The sequence below is a fragment of the Calypte anna genome, chromosome 15, assembly GCF_003957555.1.
Source record: "Calypte anna isolate BGI_N300 chromosome 15, bCalAnn1_v1.p, whole genome shotgun sequence".
NCBI lineage: Eukaryota > Metazoa > Chordata > Aves > Apodiformes > Trochilidae > Calypte > Calypte anna.
Window position 1 is genome coordinate 10,469,577 of NC_044261.1, and position 21,438 is coordinate 10,491,014.

A 21,438-nucleotide genomic window follows, 5' to 3' on the forward strand; every position below is an offset into this window, starting at 1 on the left:
CAATATTTTGCAGAAAATAAAACTTTCTGTACACACTCTCATTTTTAGTATACTGACATAGAAAACTTACCATAGCAATGCAATGGTGTTTACTTTGATGCCAGCATTTCAAGGTGATGGAAATCTGATTTGTTACCTGCTGAGAGAACTCCTTTGGTGACATCCTTTGAACCACTTTCCCCTCATTGTAGGAAAGCCCTGAAAAGATGACTGAGGAACCATTTTGAAAAGACATCAACATTCTTTCTGGATGGCATTTTGAAAACAAAGCAAAGATCCTGCCATGCTGATACTTTGAGCATTAACTGATCTCTAGCACCTCCTGAAGGTACTGGCTAGAGTACAGACTGGTTGGATAGTAGCATGTAGGCCAGAAAACCTTCTTTAGCTTTGATTCACTTTATTCTGAAAGTATCCAAGGGGTTAGAAAAAGGGATATCACTTTTTAAAACAGAAGAGGCAACAAAACTTAGGAAAGACACTTCCCACATACCAGAATGGACATGAATTAAAAGTAATTTTATTGTCTCAATGACAGTTCTATCATATTGGATAATAAGGCAAGCTACTAAAAGTCCCACAAGACGTATCAGACCATTGAAATAATATCCAAAAATGAAAGAGGAGCTCACAGGCCAGCAAATTCTTGGGATCATCAAAATCAGTGGCAAGACTCCCACATGGATGAATTTGATCAGTGTAAATGCTGAAGGAATCAGTTGATTTCACCAGTGTTTGTGAAGTTTTATACTGGAGTAAGAATTAAGGATAGGCAATGCATCACTGACTTCAATGAAAAACAGAACTTAGCAGAAAGAAAAGCGATAAAGCACATTAAAAGTAAAATATCAAGGCACAGAAAATGCATGCTACTTCTAGGCATATGCTTTAACAGGCAAAGGTTTCTGGGAGATGACTGGTGTTTAACATGTAGTTGTACTCTTGCCAGGCATGATTCTTTTCTCACTTGCACCTTCAATACTCCCATGCATTTCTGGATAGTGGGTCCAGATGTATGTTAGGTACAAGGAGAGGAAGTGTAAATGGGCATAGCTTGCTTGAAGACATAGCAGTAATTAAAGCGAATGGATCAACAACCACTGAAGATGTAGCTATTTGTATTTATGCTCACCAGAGCTTAATCCTTTTAACATGGAACACTTGTGTGACAAAACATTCTTTGAAACAGTTTTCAGCTAATAAAACACAGCTATGCCATGCTAAATTTGCATAAAGTATCTAAAAACTGCAATATTTTAGAGGCAATCAAGTCTGTAACCTCAGGCTCTTCACTGAGTAATATGAGGATCAGCAAGAGTGTATGTAACTCTGTAGGGGTACAAAAGTCTGTCCATCTCCAACTGCACTGATATATAAATGAGAGGATGAACTAAACACAAGAGACATGAACAAAGAGCACAAAAACTCTGTGACATGCCAGAGGAACAATAACAAAGGGATGAAGAACAACAACTCTTTAAAAAGATGATCTTTTGTCTGATAAAAAAAATTGGAATTTTTTACATGAGAAGTTTAAAGAGGAAAATATGATTGGTGCAACTTTAAAGCAGGAGCTAAGCCAAGAGAGTTCAACAATGAAGGTCAACAAAACAAAAATAAATCATTAAGAAAAACACAGATGCTATGGAAAGAGAGTCTCTAAATAATCAAGTGATTGGAATCGGTCCCAGGTGGTTAAAAATCCAAAGGTAAAGACCTAAAAATCTGAGGATGACAGAATAAAGCAGCTGCAGAGTCAGAGTATACCCATGGCATTATAAAATCTCATAGCAGGATAAAAATCACAAACCCATGGTTATGATTGTGTATTGTCAAGACTATTTTAAAGGAATAAAAAAATTCCTTAATGGCCTGATCCAAAACCCACTGGAGGCAAGAGGAGTTCTTCTACTAGCTTCAGTGGGCTGTGCAGCAGATCTTACATTGTGCACCATAAACAGTCTAAATATGTTGGCTTTGTCTGCATAGGGTCAGCCAGGGAACATCATGGATCCAGCACATATTCCATGTAAATGAGAAAGAAAAGGAAGCTGTTAGGGCAAGATTCCACTATGCATTAAGGTAAAAGAAATTTATGCTTCATAGAGAGATTCCTTATAAATTAATAATTTTGATAACCTGGTCACGCCATGCTGATTAACTAACTGGATTATCAGTTCACCCACTGGCAACATGCCTCTGCAGACTTGCAGGCTCAAATCAAACAGTCTGGAATGAAGGATTTCATTCTCTTCTTTTTCATCTCCCAAGGTTTACATGATGATACATCCTCCAAGTGCAGTCTTGGTCTTCAGATAGCATGCTGCAAGGACACAGAAATATGTATTTTTAAAGGAGGAAAAGACAGAGTTTGCCTTGTGAGTTTAAATTATTAATTCTAAAGATCTAATGGATACATTATGCCACATTAGTGGCACTTGTTCTCTTAACAAACATCCCTCAAGATTAGTGGTTCAATACAGTTTTGAAAGAAAGAGCTAAGCTTATAATGGCACTGGTCATCTGTCAGTCTGAACTGAATTTTTAAACTGGGCTACCTGAATCAATACAAGTTAGGATCTTTCATTGCCAGGAAATGAGCTCTTATTTGACAAAGTTTCATGAGGTCAACAGCATCTCTGCTTTCTTGAAGTGGTATATAGAACAGTCAGACAAGAGCAATACTTTCAGCAGTAGACAATTTGGTAAATACATCAGAAATTTGTGATACATGACAGAGGCTGTAAAAGGACTGGGTAACCTGACTTGTGCATCTACATCAGGAGAGGAAAAAACTCAAAATCTTGTGTTGGGAGTATGTCTCAGACATTACTCATAGATATACTGATCTCGCTGGCTTGTCCCTGGATGCTGGGCACTCTGCTTGAGTCCCAGGATACCTTTCCATCAAGCAGGTACCTTTTAGCAGCTTCTTAAAGTGGGATCTAGGGTGTGGGCTATGAACAGTAAACACATCCTGTAGACAGCATTATCTCCTTTGTTGTATTGCCTCTTGGACGGTGCTCAGGACTCCAGTAGGCAGACTCTATTACAGGGACATTTGCTCCATGGACAGATGAATAAATTGGACAAATATTTTAAATGTGGTTTGCTAAGGAAATGAGGCTGATATAATCACATTGCCTCTGTGCATCTACATGTGTCTACCCACTACTCAGACTCTGAACAGACTGAATATGTTTGATAGGCGGGTAGAAGATTTTGAGCTCTTATATTCTTACAAATCCACTAAAGAGAGGCAGGGTATTAAAGAGATAATAAGTTAGCACCCTTACTGATAGAAAAGCAGCAGTATGAGCTCACTGGGTAGGTGGACACCAATAATAAATGTGGTAAAAGAAAATAGGAATGTCCTAATTCCTGGCTTTGTGCTCTGTCAGTTAATGGACGGTCAATCCCTGCACTGAAAGGCAGGCACGCTTCCTTGACCTTTTTTTCCTGTGGTAAGGTAGAAAGAACAGGATTTGCAATGTAAGATGGAGGCTGGCTGTATAATTTGTGTTATCTTACTGGCCCCTCAGTTTATTCTGCCTCTGAAAGAGACACAGTCACTCAATGAAATGGCTGCAAAGGCTTGTGAAAGCCTTAGTAAGGGGACAGCTGAGATATTAAAAACAATATTGCATTCCTTTTTCTCCTGAAGAATTGTTTCTAAGTTAGCAAGAAAAATGTATGTATACATCTGTCCCTGGTGCAGTCTAAATTCTACCAGTAATTACCAATGTTGCATTACTGCACATATGCTTGACTTAAGATTGTGAAACAGTATAAGATAGTACTTTCTGCATAGCCTGTCTGTCTCTGTCTTCTTTCAAAGACATGCTGGCAGATGGTATTTCTTTGACTTCCTTGGGGTGAAGGAAGTGAGATTAAAGGAGGGGTCAGAAGTTCAGACTCCTCTGTGGAAGTATTAAAGTATCATAATGGTTTGCATGAAATACCGTAAGTCACCAAACACAAACATCCTTCTCACAGAAGTTATTACCAGACACTAATTCTATCCTGCCTGTGGCCCTGGGGTACAAGATAAATGAAGACAAGGAGTGTGTGATGTGAATTAAAACGTCTTGGGCAGGAGTTTCTTGCATCCCTTTCCTTCAGTATTTTGGCTACTGCTTATACCAAAACTGCCACTATTTCAGTCAGAGCTCTACAGAGGAGCTTCTGTCTTTACTTCCAACACCTCTTGTGACTTCTCCACATTTCTACTTGACTTGCTAGTGGCAGAGAACCACTAGAGGTGCACAAAGACACAGGCCTTAGATGATATACTTGGCAGCTCAGTTGGGAAGCAGAATTCCTGTGAGCTTTAGTTGTATAGAAGCTGCACATTGTTTCAGACTACCAGACTATGTGGCAAACCCAGCAATGGCACAAGAATGAATGATTCCCAGAGCAGCATGAAACAGAACACAACGTGTTGAGATCCAGTTAAGAAAAGGGTTTAGGATCTTGTCAGTGGGTCACAAATGAAATCTGAAGACAAACATCAAAACAAAACAGAATTTGGAATCTGCTCCAAAAGCTCACATGCTGCTGTAGCTGTCCAGGTTGCAGCTGTGGGAAGTGACTGCTGCCTGTCTTCGCTACAGGGCTGACTATCATATTATTCTACTAAGGCCATTCTGGCCTTAATCTTACTAATAAAGTGGCTGTTGGTGAATAATCACGACAAAGGTGCAAACCCTTCCTTAGAAGGATTCTTCATAGGGTGACAGATGAGAGGAGGAAGGGCAATAATTAAGAGACAGGAAAGCCAGAGTGCAGAGTGAATCCAGGAAACCTTGGATACCCAACAAAACCCACAGTACCATTTGGCTAAGAAACCCCTATGGAAACTTCACTGAATACAGAAATTAATATGTCAGGAGTGCATTGAAGGTTCCAGGGACCTGACAATGCTTCCATCTACCACAGAGATTTTTCTCCTGCAAAAACAAACCCCCCAAAAAATCAAAGCCACAAGAAAAAACACCACCAAAAAGAATTTTAAAAGATTTCAAAAGACAAAACTTAAAGAAAAAATAGAGTTGCATTATACTAATTTCCTGATTCTTAATTCTTTAAGGGTGAGCGGTGCTTACAAATACTAGCTGGATGTAAAGTGCTAACTACCACTAGTATCTGGCAGTGGGCACAAAGAAGCACTCACATATTCAGCAGTGTCCTTTCTGTAGCAGAGTGAAATGTTGACTCCAACAAACTGTAGGTAGTATGCCCTGGTTAATGTGAATGCTTCAGGTCAGTCTTGCCTGCCACTCCTGTGCTGTCCTTCTCTTCTCCTACTTAAAAAAACCCCAAGCTGCTATCCTTGTCTGAGAAATGATGAGTAAGGTAGCAGAAGCAAACAGAGGAATTTACTGCTGCTGTCAATTACAAAACTTGGCACCCCCAGCCTGAAGTGACTTGGTTTGAAATCTGTGAGTGCTGAACAAACTGAACAAGAGCTGAACCAACCAGACAGCCATGCTTGCAACATGCATGAGAAATTACTGCATATACAGTAAGCTTCTGACTCTGTGGCACCAACCACTAATATCCTACAGAAATGGGCCCTGTCTCCACTAACTTCTCTATAGTTCAATATGGCCACACTTCAAGTTCTTGTCTGAAAATGATGTACATGTAACCAGCTGCTCTATTCTACCTCCTGGAGAGGTTTGCATTTCAGTGGTGGATGAGGTGATTTCTGTTTATAAGTTTATGCATGTTTGTACAGTGCACTGAAAGGCTCTCCAGCCAAAACAGCCAATAAAAATTGATTTAAATATGTTACTTTAACAGAAAGTGCACATTACTATGGAGAAAAGAACATACTGTTGCACAACCTTAAGAAAGAATATCAATACCCTAATTATTTACTTTTGCCCTCTTTTCCAATTAAGCTTAGAATCCATCTGGGTAACCCCTGTGTAGAGAGATTCATTGGTCAAGTTTCTTCACTAACTTTTCAAATGTAAGGAGACAGGTCAGCACTGAGAGGGAACTACCTTTGCCCATGGCAAGCCAAATCAAATTACATTTGTGGTCACTTTTGATATACTTATGGTTACCTTAATAGCAAACAGTAAAATAGTAATTGTCTCCTCCTTGCAAAGTTAAAAGATATATTGGACATGAGACTAAAAATTAGCACCTAGGGACCCTATTACCTGAAATCTAAGCATCTCTCTATACTTGCAGATAGTGAAACTAATCTGCAGAAAAACCAAGAAGCAACCATCCTGAACTGGAGAGACCTATGAGAGCTGCAAGAGTTCCTAGAAAATCCACTGCTGCTAAGACAGTCAGTTCACATTTAACCAAAGAAAACAGTATTTTCTAAATTGCAAAATAAATAAAATTTGCTCTTAGAAAACATGCACCCACCACTAAATTGTAACTTTAGTAGCTAGTTGCTTAGTTTCTTATTCTGAAGCCCCTGCACAGAGAAAAGCTACTTGCATTGTAACCAGCAGCATTTTGCTTACCGTTGTGAAATGAACTACACAGTAGATTCCAATGATAACAAGGCCAATGATAATCGATGCAACAGCAACCCAGAGTGCATTGCGGCCCAGTCTTTTTGACCCTTCTATATCTCCTTGGTTGTAACTGTTTAAAGCCTGCAGTAGAGAAACAGAGTTTGTGACTTTATTGTAAACTGAAATCTTGCCACAAACCAATGTGACTGCTTTGAACTAACATTGATAGGTACACACTGGCACTGCAGAAAGGACTTCAGAAAATGGTTATTTGCTTTGTAAAAATACACATCCACCAGCAACAGTCCAAGGTAAGCAGGGATTTTACTTTCAGTGCTGAGGATGTATTCATATGTTGAGTTGTACACACCACTATAAAACCTGTCAAATCAACTCTAACCCACCACTTGCACAAATCAGTGTCTTTTGTCTCTGTAAATACTTTGGCAGTATATCTAAACTGTTAGTTGGCCACTTCACTAGCAGTGCAATAAATTCTAAAGTTTATAGGACCATTAGCATGAACAGAAGCATGAACAAGTTGCATTTTTACAGAAAGCCTCAGGAAAACTCCTGAAAAAAGTTTACTAATTTCTTATTTTTCCCATGTTTTACTTTTCAAAACAAAGTTTGAAGAATTAATACGCAGTTTTCTGTTGGTAGAAAAAAAAGTCAAAGATATATAGACCATCTGAACAAATCACCCCAGTGCCACCTTCATGGGCTAGAAATTCTGTCTCTTTGCATTTTTAAAACACACTGATAATTATCATCATATACAACCCAAAGTATCCAGCAGACATATGGATATTGCCCCAACAGACCCGAGTTAATCTCTATCCACCCATGATTTAGCAAATGATTTATACTGATTACATGCAGAGATTGCAAGGTGTGATAGACCACTCTCATCGTCTAGTCTTTCGTGAGACAGCTTGTAGGATTTTATGAATCAATGTTTTTTTTTTAACCAGACTTCATTTTTAAAATAAAAGATTCAGTGAAGGACACTGAAGTATTCTAGTTCACAGGTCTAACAGCTTGTAGTAACTCTTCTCCAAGAATAAGATGCTATCAAAGAATTTTAATAATTAGTATTATTACTTAGAATTATTTTGTAAGATCAGGAGAGTGTAAGTCTATAAACCACAACTCTGAGTCCAGATTTCTTTATCAGACTGCACTATTCAATTATCTCAGCATACTTCCTTGGGGAATTAGTATCTTGTAAATATTCCAGGAAGTATCCCAGAAATAGGTTGTGTGTGGGGAGAAGTATGGGAACCTGATCACATGAACTGTTCTGTGGACTAAATAATTCAGATTGTACCACCAAGTGCTAGTATAAAATTGCTTTAGTTATGAATCACTTTTTGTAGCAAAGAGAGAACAACAGCTAATTTAACAGAGTGAGGATCTGAGACTGGAGAGCAAGAAAAGAATGAACTTCAGAGAGTACCAAGCACTGTTGTATCTCTTTATCCTAAGCAGAAAAAGAATTAGGGACATTATCTGTGTGTTCTGTCAATTAGTGAGCACATAGAAGTTAATGGGTTAGATGCATCCTTGGAGCTTGCACTGTAGTAAGCTCCCTCGTGCCAAGACAGTCCCAAAGCAATGAAGCCAATATTCCTAGAATTGCATCTCAAGGATAAGTGCAGGAACTTATTCTCTGGTGTCTAAGAAAGGCTGAGCTGCTGATGCACTCTGCCCTTAAAGAGAGCACTGATACATTTCTTTTCTTCCTGGAAGCCTACATGCCTAAATGTTTCTCTATTGCATTTCCCTAAAGAATATTGCTAATACCTCTGCTCTGCTGTCAAATTTCATTGAGGTTGGCTAGCAGACTTAAAGGATATAGTGGGGAAAGAGGAAAGAGATGAAAATGCGAGATGGACACAAACACAGTCAAATAGTATGATGTCATCTCTGATTCTCCACCAGTGCTGCCTCCTGTTACAAAAGGTGGTTGGCACAGTTCCTCTCACCTAAGTTACTTCACTGTTTCCAGCAGTCCTGTCTATAAGAGAACTTTTTTAGGTTTTTTCAAAATACTTTTGGGAAGGTAAATAGAAGTATTAGGAGAAACATGGCTTGGCTTGGTCTTCTGCCTTCTGCTGCCTCTGTCAGCAACTATGAATGTGACTGTAGCTACAGGGAGAAACATGCAGAAGCATCACTGACAACCCTGCCCGATACTTCATTCTTTCCACCCATTAAAGGTGTTGCTCCATATGACATTTAGAGAATGGTGCTGCAAACACCCTAAGCTCAGTTCACCATAACATGTGGTCTCAAGACTGAGACAGAGGTGTAAGCAAGACATGGAAGGACCAGCTTGCAGTTTTGTGCCACTTTACTAATGTGTTTAGGAAGTCTAGAGGATGTCCATGTGATTTCTGCAAGTACTGTGTAAATTAATCACCCTGCGCACCTTAATAAATAATGTAATTTTAATACAAATTCACAATGAAGAGGAAAAGAACACTAATGATAAGGAAGAGGATTTGGGAGAGACAGGAAGGAGGAAGGAGACAAAAGTTTCTCTATTAAGAGGTTTAAAGTAAATGGCATAACTTTATGAATTTCAATTCATGAAAAAAATAAGAGGTTTGGGGGAGTGGTTGTCTACTTCAAAGGGCCCTTGGATCAAGTTTCCAGTTTTTAACATTAGGCATAGACAACATTAGCTGTTAAAGTCTTAAATGTTACATCTGTTATTGCCAGGGGTTAGGCAATACTTACAGAGCACAGCATCTGTGTGAGACATTTGGTCTATCCAAATTTTAAAATAGATTTCACCCACTTTCAAACTAATACCATATGATTTCTCAGGTTTCTGCTACCTCACTCATTATGAAGTCAATAACTAAATTAAAGCTACAGTTCCACAGCTGCTTATTGACTTGAGCCATCTCAGTAACTTCATTATGTTAATACATATCTATTTATAAAAGATGTTGTCAGTTCAACAAGAAGGCAATAATGTCCTATGAACAAAAATTTGCTGGATTAGCTATAAACTATTAATCCCTTTAATGTCACTGTCTGTTCCACAGTCCTAAAGCACTGTTTATGGAATAAACATGAAAAATACTGAATTACTTCAGAAATCCTCCTCTACATCTCTTGCAGATCTGGGCAGACCAGACTGAGGTTCTCTGATCAACATTTTCTACACCTTCGATGAGCCAGGCTGTAACAAACCTTATGTGACTGCCTGGAAATGAGACATTCTGTCTAGTTCAGACCAGACGAAGGTTAAGACATGCTGACTCAGTGTGACTCCTCACTGTGAGAGCAATTTACAGGGCAAGAGAAAGAAGAGAGGGGGACTTAGGGAGCTATTCAGAACCAGGTTTGATCTCTGCTTTTTAGACAAATGAAAAAAGCAGATGATGAGCAGAATGCAATGAACGGGGAGTTTGCTCTGCAGGCTGTATAGTGACAAATCAACAAGCGGGGACACGTTGAAAGCATTGATGCAGAGGAAAAGTTTAACAGTTTGCTAATACAAGGACCACACAAAAATTTTAGAGATGCTGATCCTTGTAATTTAATTCTCTTGAAGTATGTACTGGCTGTCCCAGGTTCCTATAAGATACTTTAAAAAGCTGTATAAATAAACTTTTCAAAAAAACTTCCTAACTAAAGGCATGCATAGCTGTACAGAAACAACGGCCACGATGCTAGTCAGTGATCTCACTAAAGCCAACACACTGCACACACCTTGTGAGGATTGCTTCAGAAAGCAATTTCCATCCTTCGTTGTCCTCTGACTTCCATCATGTTCTTGATTGTTGTCTCTGGTTAGAGAAACTAATATATATGCAAATTGTCTAAATTCAAGGGTAGCAAATGCAGTTCAAGAACTTGTTACTATCAGAGGCAGATCAGCCAAGATTGTCACAGCTTGACAATGTTGTTTGATTAATCATTCAAATGATTAAACAGAAATCTGTCAACATGAAGAGGGAGTTAGGAGCAAACAATCAGGGAGGAATAGCTTCTGAAAGACTGTTTTGAAGTTGTTACAAATCTAAGACCCTATGGAATTATATGATGAGTATGACATACAGATCTTTGAAATAAGGGCAACTGAAGGTGCTGTGCTAGGAAAAGTCAATGAAATTTGTTCAATTGTCAGACCTCAGTGCTGGTATTAGCAGTAACTAACCTACTGATTTTTCAGAGTTGCCCCTACAGCTCTGGTTCCATGGGTCAGATACAGCCAGCCCACCTGAGCCCATTCTCAGATACAACCTGCAGTTCACCTCCAGATAAATGCTCTTTGGATTCACAGCAGGGTGAAAAGATACCTCTGCAGATAAGGAGCCAAAGAGCTCAGCGACACACTGCTGAGCATCACAGAAGTCTCTTCTGTCACATGAGACTTGGTATCTGCACACTCCTGCCCTGAATCCTGTAGCCACACCCATGTGACAAAGAATAAGGAGAGTCTGAGTCAGGCCCCTCTGGGGTTGAGGGAGCCAAAATAATCACACAGCAATACAATATAGCTGCTATAAGTAACAGAAAGCAGAGATGAGAGTCTGGCTGCACTGCAGAAGAATACTGAGAACAGTGATCCTACAGACAGAAGTCCTGGCCAGGATTCTGCGGAAAATGGATCTCCATTTGCTAAAACTGCCCAGCGACACTGGTCAGTGAATCACCAACTAGTTTGAGGAGACTGTTCCTATAATGTAAATATATCAACACACTAATGCCACTGAATGTCTTTCCATTAGCCACTCTATTACTCCTGTAATGTGAAACATTTGTTTCACAGAGGAGGTAAAGAACAAGAAAAGGATATCACAACAGGGAGAATTTGGGAGAGGTTGATTCTAAAAATATAGTCAAGGAGGTAAAATCTGAAATGGTAAGGTTTGTGCCTCTAAAGGTGAGAAAGAAGTGAGGAAACCAGTGCTGGAGTTGTAAATGGGGCAGCAGAAAAGACGAAAAAGACTGAAGACAAATCTGTCATTTAACTTGGGCTCTTGTGTTAGAGCCCAGAATCTACTTACAGAGTGAAAACATTTCCTGAATTGAGAGCACTTAAGGAGGACATGACACAGGAAAAGACGATGCCCCTCTAGCCAACAGGACTTTTCCTTCTGGGCCCATTCTAGACAGTGGAAAGTTATAAAAGAACTTCACGGGTCTGTATCTCTTCTGACACAAGATCTAACGAAAGCCCTCCATACTAGAGAGATAACTTCTGTAAGAAAATAAAAGAAACCACTCTTGTATCCCAGTGTTAACCCTTAGTAACTGTAGGAAACAAGCTAATGAGGTTTTAGGTAAGAATGATACTGAAACAAAGGATTCACATGCAGTGGAAATTACTGATTTGGGAGTGGGCAGCTGAGACCTGCACAGACTGTTTGGCATTCAGGAAGTGCTCTTCCCACCCAGGTTTCTACATATCTACTGGTGACAAGGACTGAAGCCTGACTCCAAAAGCCTGCATGAACTTCAACTAGAGTGTGGGTGGAGATTTCTCCATATGGGGTGCAAAAATCTTTAGAGGCCAAATTCTGTCCTTGACACTTTTGTGCAGACCTTGTGCTTTGGTGAAAGTACTGCCATGGTGAACAGATGCTCATAGCCCCAGATCATCAGCTCTCATTACTTAATATAGCACCTAAAGTGTCCACACATAGAAAGGATGCTGGGTACCAGCAGAATCACATCTTCTCAAAACAAGGAAAAGAGTGTATTGTACAGTTAAATTAAAAAAAAAAAAAAGAAAATAAACACAGAAAAAAAGAAGAGTGAAAACTAACACTTATCTGGACAAAAAAGATTGTGAAGAGGGCTTTGAAATAACTCCTTTATTTTCAAGCTTAGGCTATACGATTTCTGATCAGACTTGCTAGTTTTGTAAGAGGGTGCTTTAGTTTATTTTAAATATACATAATATTTCTTATATATAACTGCGAAAAAAATCCAACTATATAGTTACTTACCTCTTCAGCCTGGCTGTCAGAGAAAAGGATGAAAATATATGTTTAAAACCCTTCTCAGCTGCTAAACAACAGAGATCCATTGCAGTATTACTGGTCACACTGATCATGTATCCTATTAGAAAAGTCTGGATCTGACTCTGCAGCTTTTAACTCTGAGAAGATAATTCTCTTCTAAGAATCATTTTAAAGTTCAAGGGATTGCTGGATTATTAAGGACTATGCAAATCAATTATGAGTTGTAGGAATAAGGCTATTCTCTCAATGTACTCCATACTCAATTTTATAAAGATTTTTTATAATAACCCACAATCATTATTGTTGTATGTATTATTCTAGCAAGTAGTACAAGGCTAAAGAACCTCTATAGTGGTAAAAAGGCATTTGTTATCGTATTTGATTATCTGAAATAGAAACCACGTATCTTCCTTTGCAAATCTGATTTCCACTCCCCAGTTGCCACTTTCACCTATAGATATAGTATGACTTATTCAGTGTGCAAGTTAGTAGATGCTATTGGGATAAACCTCACTTCCTTCTATAGCCTGATATTGTAAACTTGATCTGAATTATCTTCACTCTGCATTTTATATTTGCTACTGGGATAGCTAAGGGGACCCTCTGCTTGAGCCTGCTGATCCTTTCAGGCTGGCTGCCTCACCAGCTCTGACCACACACACCAGGGACAAGTGGTTGGGAAGGCTGCTGGATGCCCGTTACCCTGACAGCTCCTCCAGTCCTGCTTTGCCCCTGCAGGTGTCAGGCAGGACCTCTCCGGAGCACCGTGGCTGACCACCCAGAGCTTTAGGCACCTGTCGGGGTGCTACTCACCATGACAGCAAAGACGAACGCGACGATGTTGACAGGATAGGCGGGACAGAAGCAGGCGAGGATGCTGAGGAGTAGGTAGTTCTTGGGCCGCGGCTGCGGCGGCTCGTCGGGCAACTCATCCTCGATGTTGGTCTCGGGGCTGTTGTCCAGAGCCCTCTTGATGTCGGCAGCGGCGGGGAGCGAGGACATGGGGCTGCGGCGCGGCGGGCGGGCGGCTGGGAAAGCCCAGCGCCGAGCTCCGGGCAGGCGTGACCCCGCCGAGGCACCGAGCCAAGGAGCCGCCCGCCGCCGCGCCTCCAGCACCCGCAGCGCCGCGGGGCGGGGGGCGGCCCGCTCACAGCCAACCGTATACCCGGGCTTTTAACCCCGGAGTGTATTCACGGCAGGAACCGGGGAAAGAAGGAAACCAAGCAAAAACCGTCGAGAATTTCCAGCGCCCTGTCCCGGCTGGGGCTGGCAGGAGACGACCAAGGGTTCCCGGCACTATCCCTGGAACCGCTATCCCGGTCCTGCCGCGGCGAGTCCGAGCCACCCGGCCTTTTCTCCTGCCTTTTCTGAAACTTTTTAACTTCTTGCAGTTAAAGGACTTCAGAGCCTGCATAAACTCCCCCTCTGCCCGCCCGCCCCCTCCCCCGGCACCGGAGAACTTTGCTGTGCCCTTAAACATTCTAGTGCCAGTGAGCTCAGTCAGCAAGGGGCACGCAGTCTGCAAAGGCATTTCCTTTGATCACAGCCAAATTTGGCATCTCTTGATGCCAAATCTTGATCTCCCCTCTAAGGCACATTCCCTTGCTAAACTTAGCAAAAACATTAGAGATTAGCAGAAAATAACAAACTTAAAGCATTTTGGTGTCTCAGGCCAATTTTGGCCAATAATTAGCAAGTGATTCAGTCCTTAATGAACATAACACCTGTGAGGTGAAATGCACTTTGGTGTAATGCAGGAAAGGTACTAAGAAAATGAGTAATTTTTATTTCCAAAACCTACCACATGGAAAGAAAAAAAGAATTTTATACCTGCATGGAGCTCCAGAAAAATAGAGAGGACTTCTGTTCAGATGAAGGCTGCACTGGATCCTCCTGGAGCATTTAATAAACCTAAGTCACAGAGTAAGGTGTGCTTGGAGTTTTATGAATGAGCTACTTTTGTCACTGGGAGCTTTGCAATTGACTTGAATGGAGCCTGTTTCTGGATGGATGTCATCCCAGGAGGAACTTTCCCACCATGAGGACAGGCAAGAATGAGAGCAGATTGTCCAGATGGGCTGTGTTGTCTTCATCCTTGGAGGTTCTCAAGGCCAGGATGGATAAAGTCCTGAGAGACCTGTTCTGACCTCAGTGGTGATCTTGCTTTGAGCAGGCAGTTGGAGCAAATGATTCCCAGTGATTCCCTCTGTCTTGAATTATCATCTGAGCTTTTCTTTCCTTTATTCCTCCTCATCCTACAAGATAAAAAGATAAAATGCAGTCAACACATACAAAGACATAATAAATATAGGAACAGTATTTTTACTTCATAGACATTACTAACCTCTCAGCTGCATGCTTGGAATACACAAGGTGAAAGAACAACCTGCTGATGTATCAAAACATCAAAAGATTCTGCATCTTTAGTAAAGAGTAAGAAATACTAAGTTACATCTGCTTGCCAATGTATCCATTAGCATCTGGCACAAGCTCTTTGCAGCTGTAACATCTCTGATGTTTGTTCTCAGGGGACTACAAACTCAGTCACCATCCAAGCTCAGAAAATAGTTTGCATCACACCATGCCATTGCTTTTAGAACTTATTTCAGTAGGGATGAAGGCCATCGACTTACCCTCTGCAGAAGATCAGTATCTTCCAGGGCCACTCAAGCTCTTAATCCATAAGAAGGTTTTGTAATAGCTTAATAAACTTAATTTTGTCTGCTTGCAGTTGAAACACTTACAGGTAAATAAGAACCTAGTATCAGGCACCTGAAAGAAAACATCCAGCATACATGTGGCAGTCTGAAGCACTAACATTGAACATGAACTAGCACACACACAAAAAATTCGCTGGCAAATCAGCTCTACAGAAGGCAAAGTTATGTGCAGATATTAGCCAGGGAAAGGTGAGACTGGGATAGAAGGAAAAACTAAGTTCTTACTTACTATCTAAAGTCAGAGATTTAGTTTAAATGCCTTTATGGGAGACCTCCAAGAGGGTGATTCAGAGACTGGTGGAGCAACCAGACACATCAGGCCCACAACCTGCAAGAAATCTTCCTTTGAGGATCCTGAACTAAAGGAGGAATCTGGGCTCTGTTATGATAGATCATGTGAACTCCTTCGCAAGTCTCTCAAAAACACAAAACTAATAGTAGAAACTGGGGTTTCTTGTGTTTCTAGAAACAGTCAAGTTTAATTGTTCAAATGAGGCTGCTAAGGGATGCTAATGGATTGGAAAGAAAGCAGGAGACAGGAAGTGGCGAGATGTGTGGAGCTACAAAAGATAATATAGATATTCAGCAGCAATTTGTGATAATGAGAGCTTATTAAGAGGTTCTTGAGACAAAGGTTTTGTCATGAGGCAGCTATTGTAGACAAATTTAGTGGTTTGTTTTATGTAGAAGATGAGTTAAAATCCAAGAAGTATATCCTGTTAGGGACTGCACTGATTAAATTTTAAATGGCACTGACTTGTAGCCACTTAAAGAGTAAAGAAAAAGGAGATATTCAGCCAGCAGTTCAGTTTCACAGACTGCAGTGATGGACGGTGGCTATATTCCTGAGAACCTGGGAAAGATTCTTACCTCAGAGGGAAAAACCACTGTGCTGAGATGGCTCAGCAGAAAGCTGTGAAAATTAAGAACATTAACTGAGAGTTTAAAGATGTAGTTTCATGAAAAACAATCAAAAATAGCCCTGCAAGAAAATAAGCCAGAGCAGCCAAGTATTCTTGCTTACACCTTGCACTTCAACACTGAGTCTTGAAAAACAAACTGATCATTCTGCACAGAGCAGAGATTTTCCCAGTGACATGAGTAAGGCAAGATGCTGGATGAATTGCTTATCATGACAGGTGAAGCAGATGGGCTAGAGACATGACAGTTACTAGATTTTGTTTTTTAAAGGTCTTTTCCCCTTCATTTTAAAGAGTGATACAGGCTGACATCAGGATTTGATGTAAAGCAGAATATGCTCCTTCCACCACACTTTGCTGTATTGCTGGCTGCTACCAGTAGGGATGTAGGACTCCCCTCAAAAGCACAATCACAGCTCACAGGGGATCTGGAAAGAAGTTTCAGTGTCTGCACACGCAAGTCAATGTCCATATAAAAATCAAAAAAGGTAATTTAATGCTCAGGGATTAACTTTCATGTCCAAACAATATGATAAAAGGAGCATTAACTGCACAGCACTGAGAGCAGAGTCTCTGCAAACCCTGAGCACTATGAACTCTTCTCAAGTATAGAGTCATGCAAGAAGGAGCTGGCAGGACCTTGTACAGCCTTGAGAGACTGATCAGTTAGGCTAGGTTTTCTTAACTCTATGTAAGGTGAGGGAGGCATTTTCAGTTCACAGTTTGTGCTGGAACAATGTTACAACTTGTCACTATTATTAACCAATAAAATTTGGATTAAAATGGTAATTATGTTAATGAATGAACAGCAGATGACTATACAGTACAGAGGAATAAAGAACTATTAGTTTTAAGATGTGCAAAAATAAAGAAATCTATGGTAGTTGTCTTATTAGATATTGAATTATAGCATTTCCTCTTTTTGCTATTGTGTTTTTGTGGGTATTACTGAGTCAGCAGTGTCTCTAAGGCTGATGTATTATTCTATCCCTGGAATTAGTGTATGCAGGTGCTGTAATAAATATTGTGAGAGGAACACCTTTCTTAGTTTAAACACAACTTTGCAATTTTACCCTTGCAGCTGTACAATCTTATTTTTCATTATGGACTGTAATTACAGGATGTGGCTTTGCAAATATCAAAGGTCTGTGATGAGCTGTTAACTTTGGTAAATTATTCATGGTAAATAAATATGCAAACAGGCAAATGTTCAGATAAGAAAGAAAGTTTCATTCAGTCCGAGACTTTTTTCATTCACTGATAACCTTCTGAAGTACTATTCTAATTTCAAGACAATAAACACTGTGCAAACCTGCCAGTGCTTAAACACATGTGAAGATGCCTGTTTTTCATTATCTGTTCTTTTCCACTCTGTCTCCAGGCTTCTGACCTGATTTCATCACATAACAACCTTAAAGGATCTGTTACAGCAGCTCAGACAGCAATGGGCATCTGCTCAGTGCTGTGGGTGACCTGTGCTGTGAGGCTCCTGTTTTATCCCAGCATTCCATTTCCCTGAAAACACATTCATGTTCTTGGAAATTTTTCTTCTTGTGACTGACAGCACAGTCTGCTGTAACAGTTCCTCTGTAGGACTGAAATGGCAGGATTTATCTTGCCTCACTTTACCATCTAAAAACAGAGCATCACAGCTCATCTTAGACAAATTTTCTTTAGAATCCACACGGAAAGGAATACACTTGAAGTGAGCCTGCACACTGCCTTTGGATTTAAAATCAGATGAAATGAAACCCAGATTCAGAAATTTTACCCAAAACACATTTTTAGTCCACTACCAAGTGTTCTGCAGCACACCTGAAAAGTGAGAATATGTAGTCTATGCAGAACAGAAGCAGTTATAGAGGCTAGGAGCCCTTGTGAAAAGGCCATTCAAGCCTCTCCTCTAATGACACAGAGCAGCATACATGTCCTGTGTGTCCTCACTACCTTTCTTCTTAGGCCAGGTGGCTATCCCTCAAGTGGGCTTGTCCCTTGGTTGCCATAGAGCTGTCTGGAACACTGGTTGATGAGATGCAGCCAGTACACTTGTATGTTGGTGGACACCTGCTATTCGACAGCTAGGCAAAGACCAGAAATCACCACTGTACTGATAAGTTTGACTAATCAAGGACTGGGATGTGCTTTTTGATCAGAGATAATATTCAGGGACATACCCAGGGGTGCACACTCTGCTGGCATTAACTTAATTGCAGGTGTTGACTTAGTTGCTTTGACTTCGATTCTTACCCTGCCCTCTGTTACATATTGGCATTAGTGAAACAACTGAAAAAAAGTCCCTCAGATCTTAGTGTGTCCTTATTGCCTGACTGGCCTCACGTTTGGATTTGCTGCTCAGTTAACAGCTATTAAAACTCCTAGATATACTTTGTGTTCTGCCCACATTTTGCAAGGGACTGAAATATTAGCAATTTATTTGATTTTATCTGAAATATGCTAAAATAGACTGATTCTATTTTGAAGGTTTTCTACAGCTAACCGTAGTGTTTTTCAAATTTAGACCTTCATCTACAAAGAATGTCATTACACATTAAGGTTCCAGTGCTAGCTTCTTGTGGACCATATAATTTATACAATCTAATTTAAAACAATGTTGATATGGCATTTATTTAAAATACATCATAAAGAAAACTTATGTTTTTCTCTGCCACTCTGTGTGGACAGCCTGTACTATGATAACTCTAATTTTACCTATTTTCTTCTATGAATAATTACTAATAGGGACTTTTCTAGCAGACATTTCAATTACATCTTTTTTTCTTTTTAAACTGGGCACCTAATTTTTCAGATTTCCTGCTATTAGAATTAACTTCAGATATGGATGTGCTGTAAATTCACCCTTACTGAACTATTTATTGAATAATTTTAATAAACTAAAATATTTATGAAAACATTTCAGGATTAATATTATTTACTCTCATTCTGTCAAATAAGACACTTGATGCAGACAATGAATTTAATCAGTTCTCATTCACCTCACAGTCAGTCTGTTATCTCTTCATAGATGTCTCTGGAACAGCTCCAGGTTCCCATAATACAAACAAGTACAAAATCCAGGTATGGAGAACTGTATTGTGCTGTGGCTGAACTAGGTCAGTTATGTTACTTAGATTCAGGGTAGGGCTTGAACCAAAGGGCTAAATGCACCCATTAGGGAAAGTTTGGATCTGGACTCAGAGCTGGACTTGTGGGATTAGCTGAATACTAATTGTTCTATAAATAATTAATATATTTAGCACTTTTCCATTGTGTAGCATCCCATAGGAACCATCTGTCCTCCTCTCACACATATATGCATGTACTCTTCTTTCATTAAGGATATCTGAATACAGTAATTAGAACAGTCAAATCTGGATCTGACTGATCAGTGCTGCTCCAGCTTTATTACAATTTAATTGCAGTGGCCTAGAGTTCACTGCTGAACATGGCTCAGAACTCATTGAACTATTGCATCAGGAGATGATTTAATGGGAATAAAGAACTGAGACACCATTTATGTGATATGAAACCCACCAGAAAATAACCTGGATGTAGACATAACAGGACAGGATTCTTTTTCCTCATTTATACATTGTTATGACCCTTTCAAAAGAACTCATTCAAATGTATAAACTATCTTTATCCTTCATATCAACTCCAGTTGAAACACTGATAAAGCTGCTGCTTGGATAGACACCAGCACACAAGGCTGACAAATATGCAAATACAGCACATCAGAAATAACTGCCACACTATTCTCCACAGCTGTCAAAAATCCAGATATATATATCAGAGAAAAGATGCCTCTTTGAAAATGCTCCTTGGAGTGATGTCAGAAAACTGAGCTTTAGCCATGTACCTCTAGAGAAGTGCTTCTCCAGAAGTTACCAGAAACCAGAGTATCTACCCTATCATGTGTGGTTGCAAATACTTCTGGATTCTAGAATTCTGTGTGGGTGGGTGAAGGGTTTTTCATCCCCTTTAGATACAGAGGGGATGTTACTGTAGAGAACAACTAGGAAGCTAATGCTCCTTGCCTGTGACTGAGGAGTCTAACAGCCCATAGCTCATCCCTACACAGTTACCATACTAAGTGATTGTTTTGCACAATAAATCCAGTGTTTTCTTGTTGCAATTGAAGCATGAGTAATTCTCATGGTAATGGTAATTCTCATAGAATTTTCAAAAAATTGAACAATATTCAGCTCTTGCTCACATCCCGGATTCTTATTACAGAAGTGCAGAAAGACTCACTGCAAGCCTGAAGTAATCAAATCTTTTTTTTTTTTTTTAAAAGGAGCAAAAGCTTGTTTTTTAAAAAATTTTTAGACTAGCTGTTTAGCTTATGTCATTTCTTCCTCTTTTTCTACAATAAAGAGCAACAGCTGGAAACTGTAATCTTCCTCTACACTTTTTGTGTGAAGTATTCATTATAGATCATATGAATTTCCCTTAGCTGCAACCTGCCCTACATTGTAAATATGTTTTGAAGATCTATAGGTAGTAAATAGCACCTTGAAGACAAATATTTGTTAATTTTTTCTGCTAAATACTCTTATAAACTATCTGTTCAAGACACTGCTTTGATGACTGATGATCCGGCACTGAAAATAAATTAGATGCCCCAGTTGACAACTATGATGGGTTCTTTCAAAAATTCTCTATAATTTATAGCATAATGACTAAATTAATCACATATGCTTGTGTAATTTACAACGTAATGTACTAAAACACAGCCACTCTAATTAAGAGTTATAAATCACTTAGAAAATAAACCACCATTTGCCAGGAAAAGAGAAGACATGTCAACAACAAAAAAAAAGGCTTTCTTTCTCAGTCTTTCCTTCCTTCAGAGTCTAATCCTCCCCTATGAAGTGCATTGCAAAAGTCTAGTTAAACAATGGAAAATCAGAATCTTGAAAACTGACATTGTTAATCAGGACTGACACCATTGACAATAATCTAACTGTGTGGGGCTGATGGAGTAATCAATTTCAAGCCTGCAGGAGATCTGTGTAGCTATAGCATACCAGCTGCTTTGAAAGGTGCATTCGGATGGGAGAGAGTTTTGAGGCTACTCTGCTTTGTGCAAGAGCAAATTCTTTCCCTTCCAGGGAAATATCCCTTTATCTCCCTTTTCAACTGCAGAATATTCTAGGATATTATTCCTTAAGATTGCACTTTAGTATTAAAATGGTCACTTACTGCAAAGAGCAAGAGAGTCAGTCAGCTGAGGTGGTATCCTCAAAAAATGGAACTCATGGTGGCTGAATCATCATCAATGGGATGAACATTGGTGTTTCCCTTCCCTTCTGGCATAGCAGCA

The 21,438-nt window shown here is 39.8% G+C and overlaps 1 protein-coding gene across 1 annotated transcript; it reads right to left on the reverse strand.

Moving 5' to 3' along the window:
- Positions 1 to 502: 502 nt before the first annotated feature.
- On the reverse strand, positions 503 to 13,549 carry TMEM233 (transmembrane protein 233). The gene is made up of 3 exons (XM_030460800.1): positions 13,289 to 13,549; positions 6,492 to 6,626; positions 503 to 2,323 (listed from the first exon to the last, which is right to left on the reverse strand). The coding sequence occupies exons 1-3, from the start codon at positions 13,475 to 13,477 to the stop codon at positions 2,312 to 2,314; spliced, it is 336 nt and encodes a 111-aa protein (XP_030316660.1). The 5' UTR covers positions 13,478 to 13,549; the 3' UTR covers positions 503 to 2,311.
- Between the last annotated feature and the right edge of the window lie 7,889 nt (positions 13,550 to 21,438).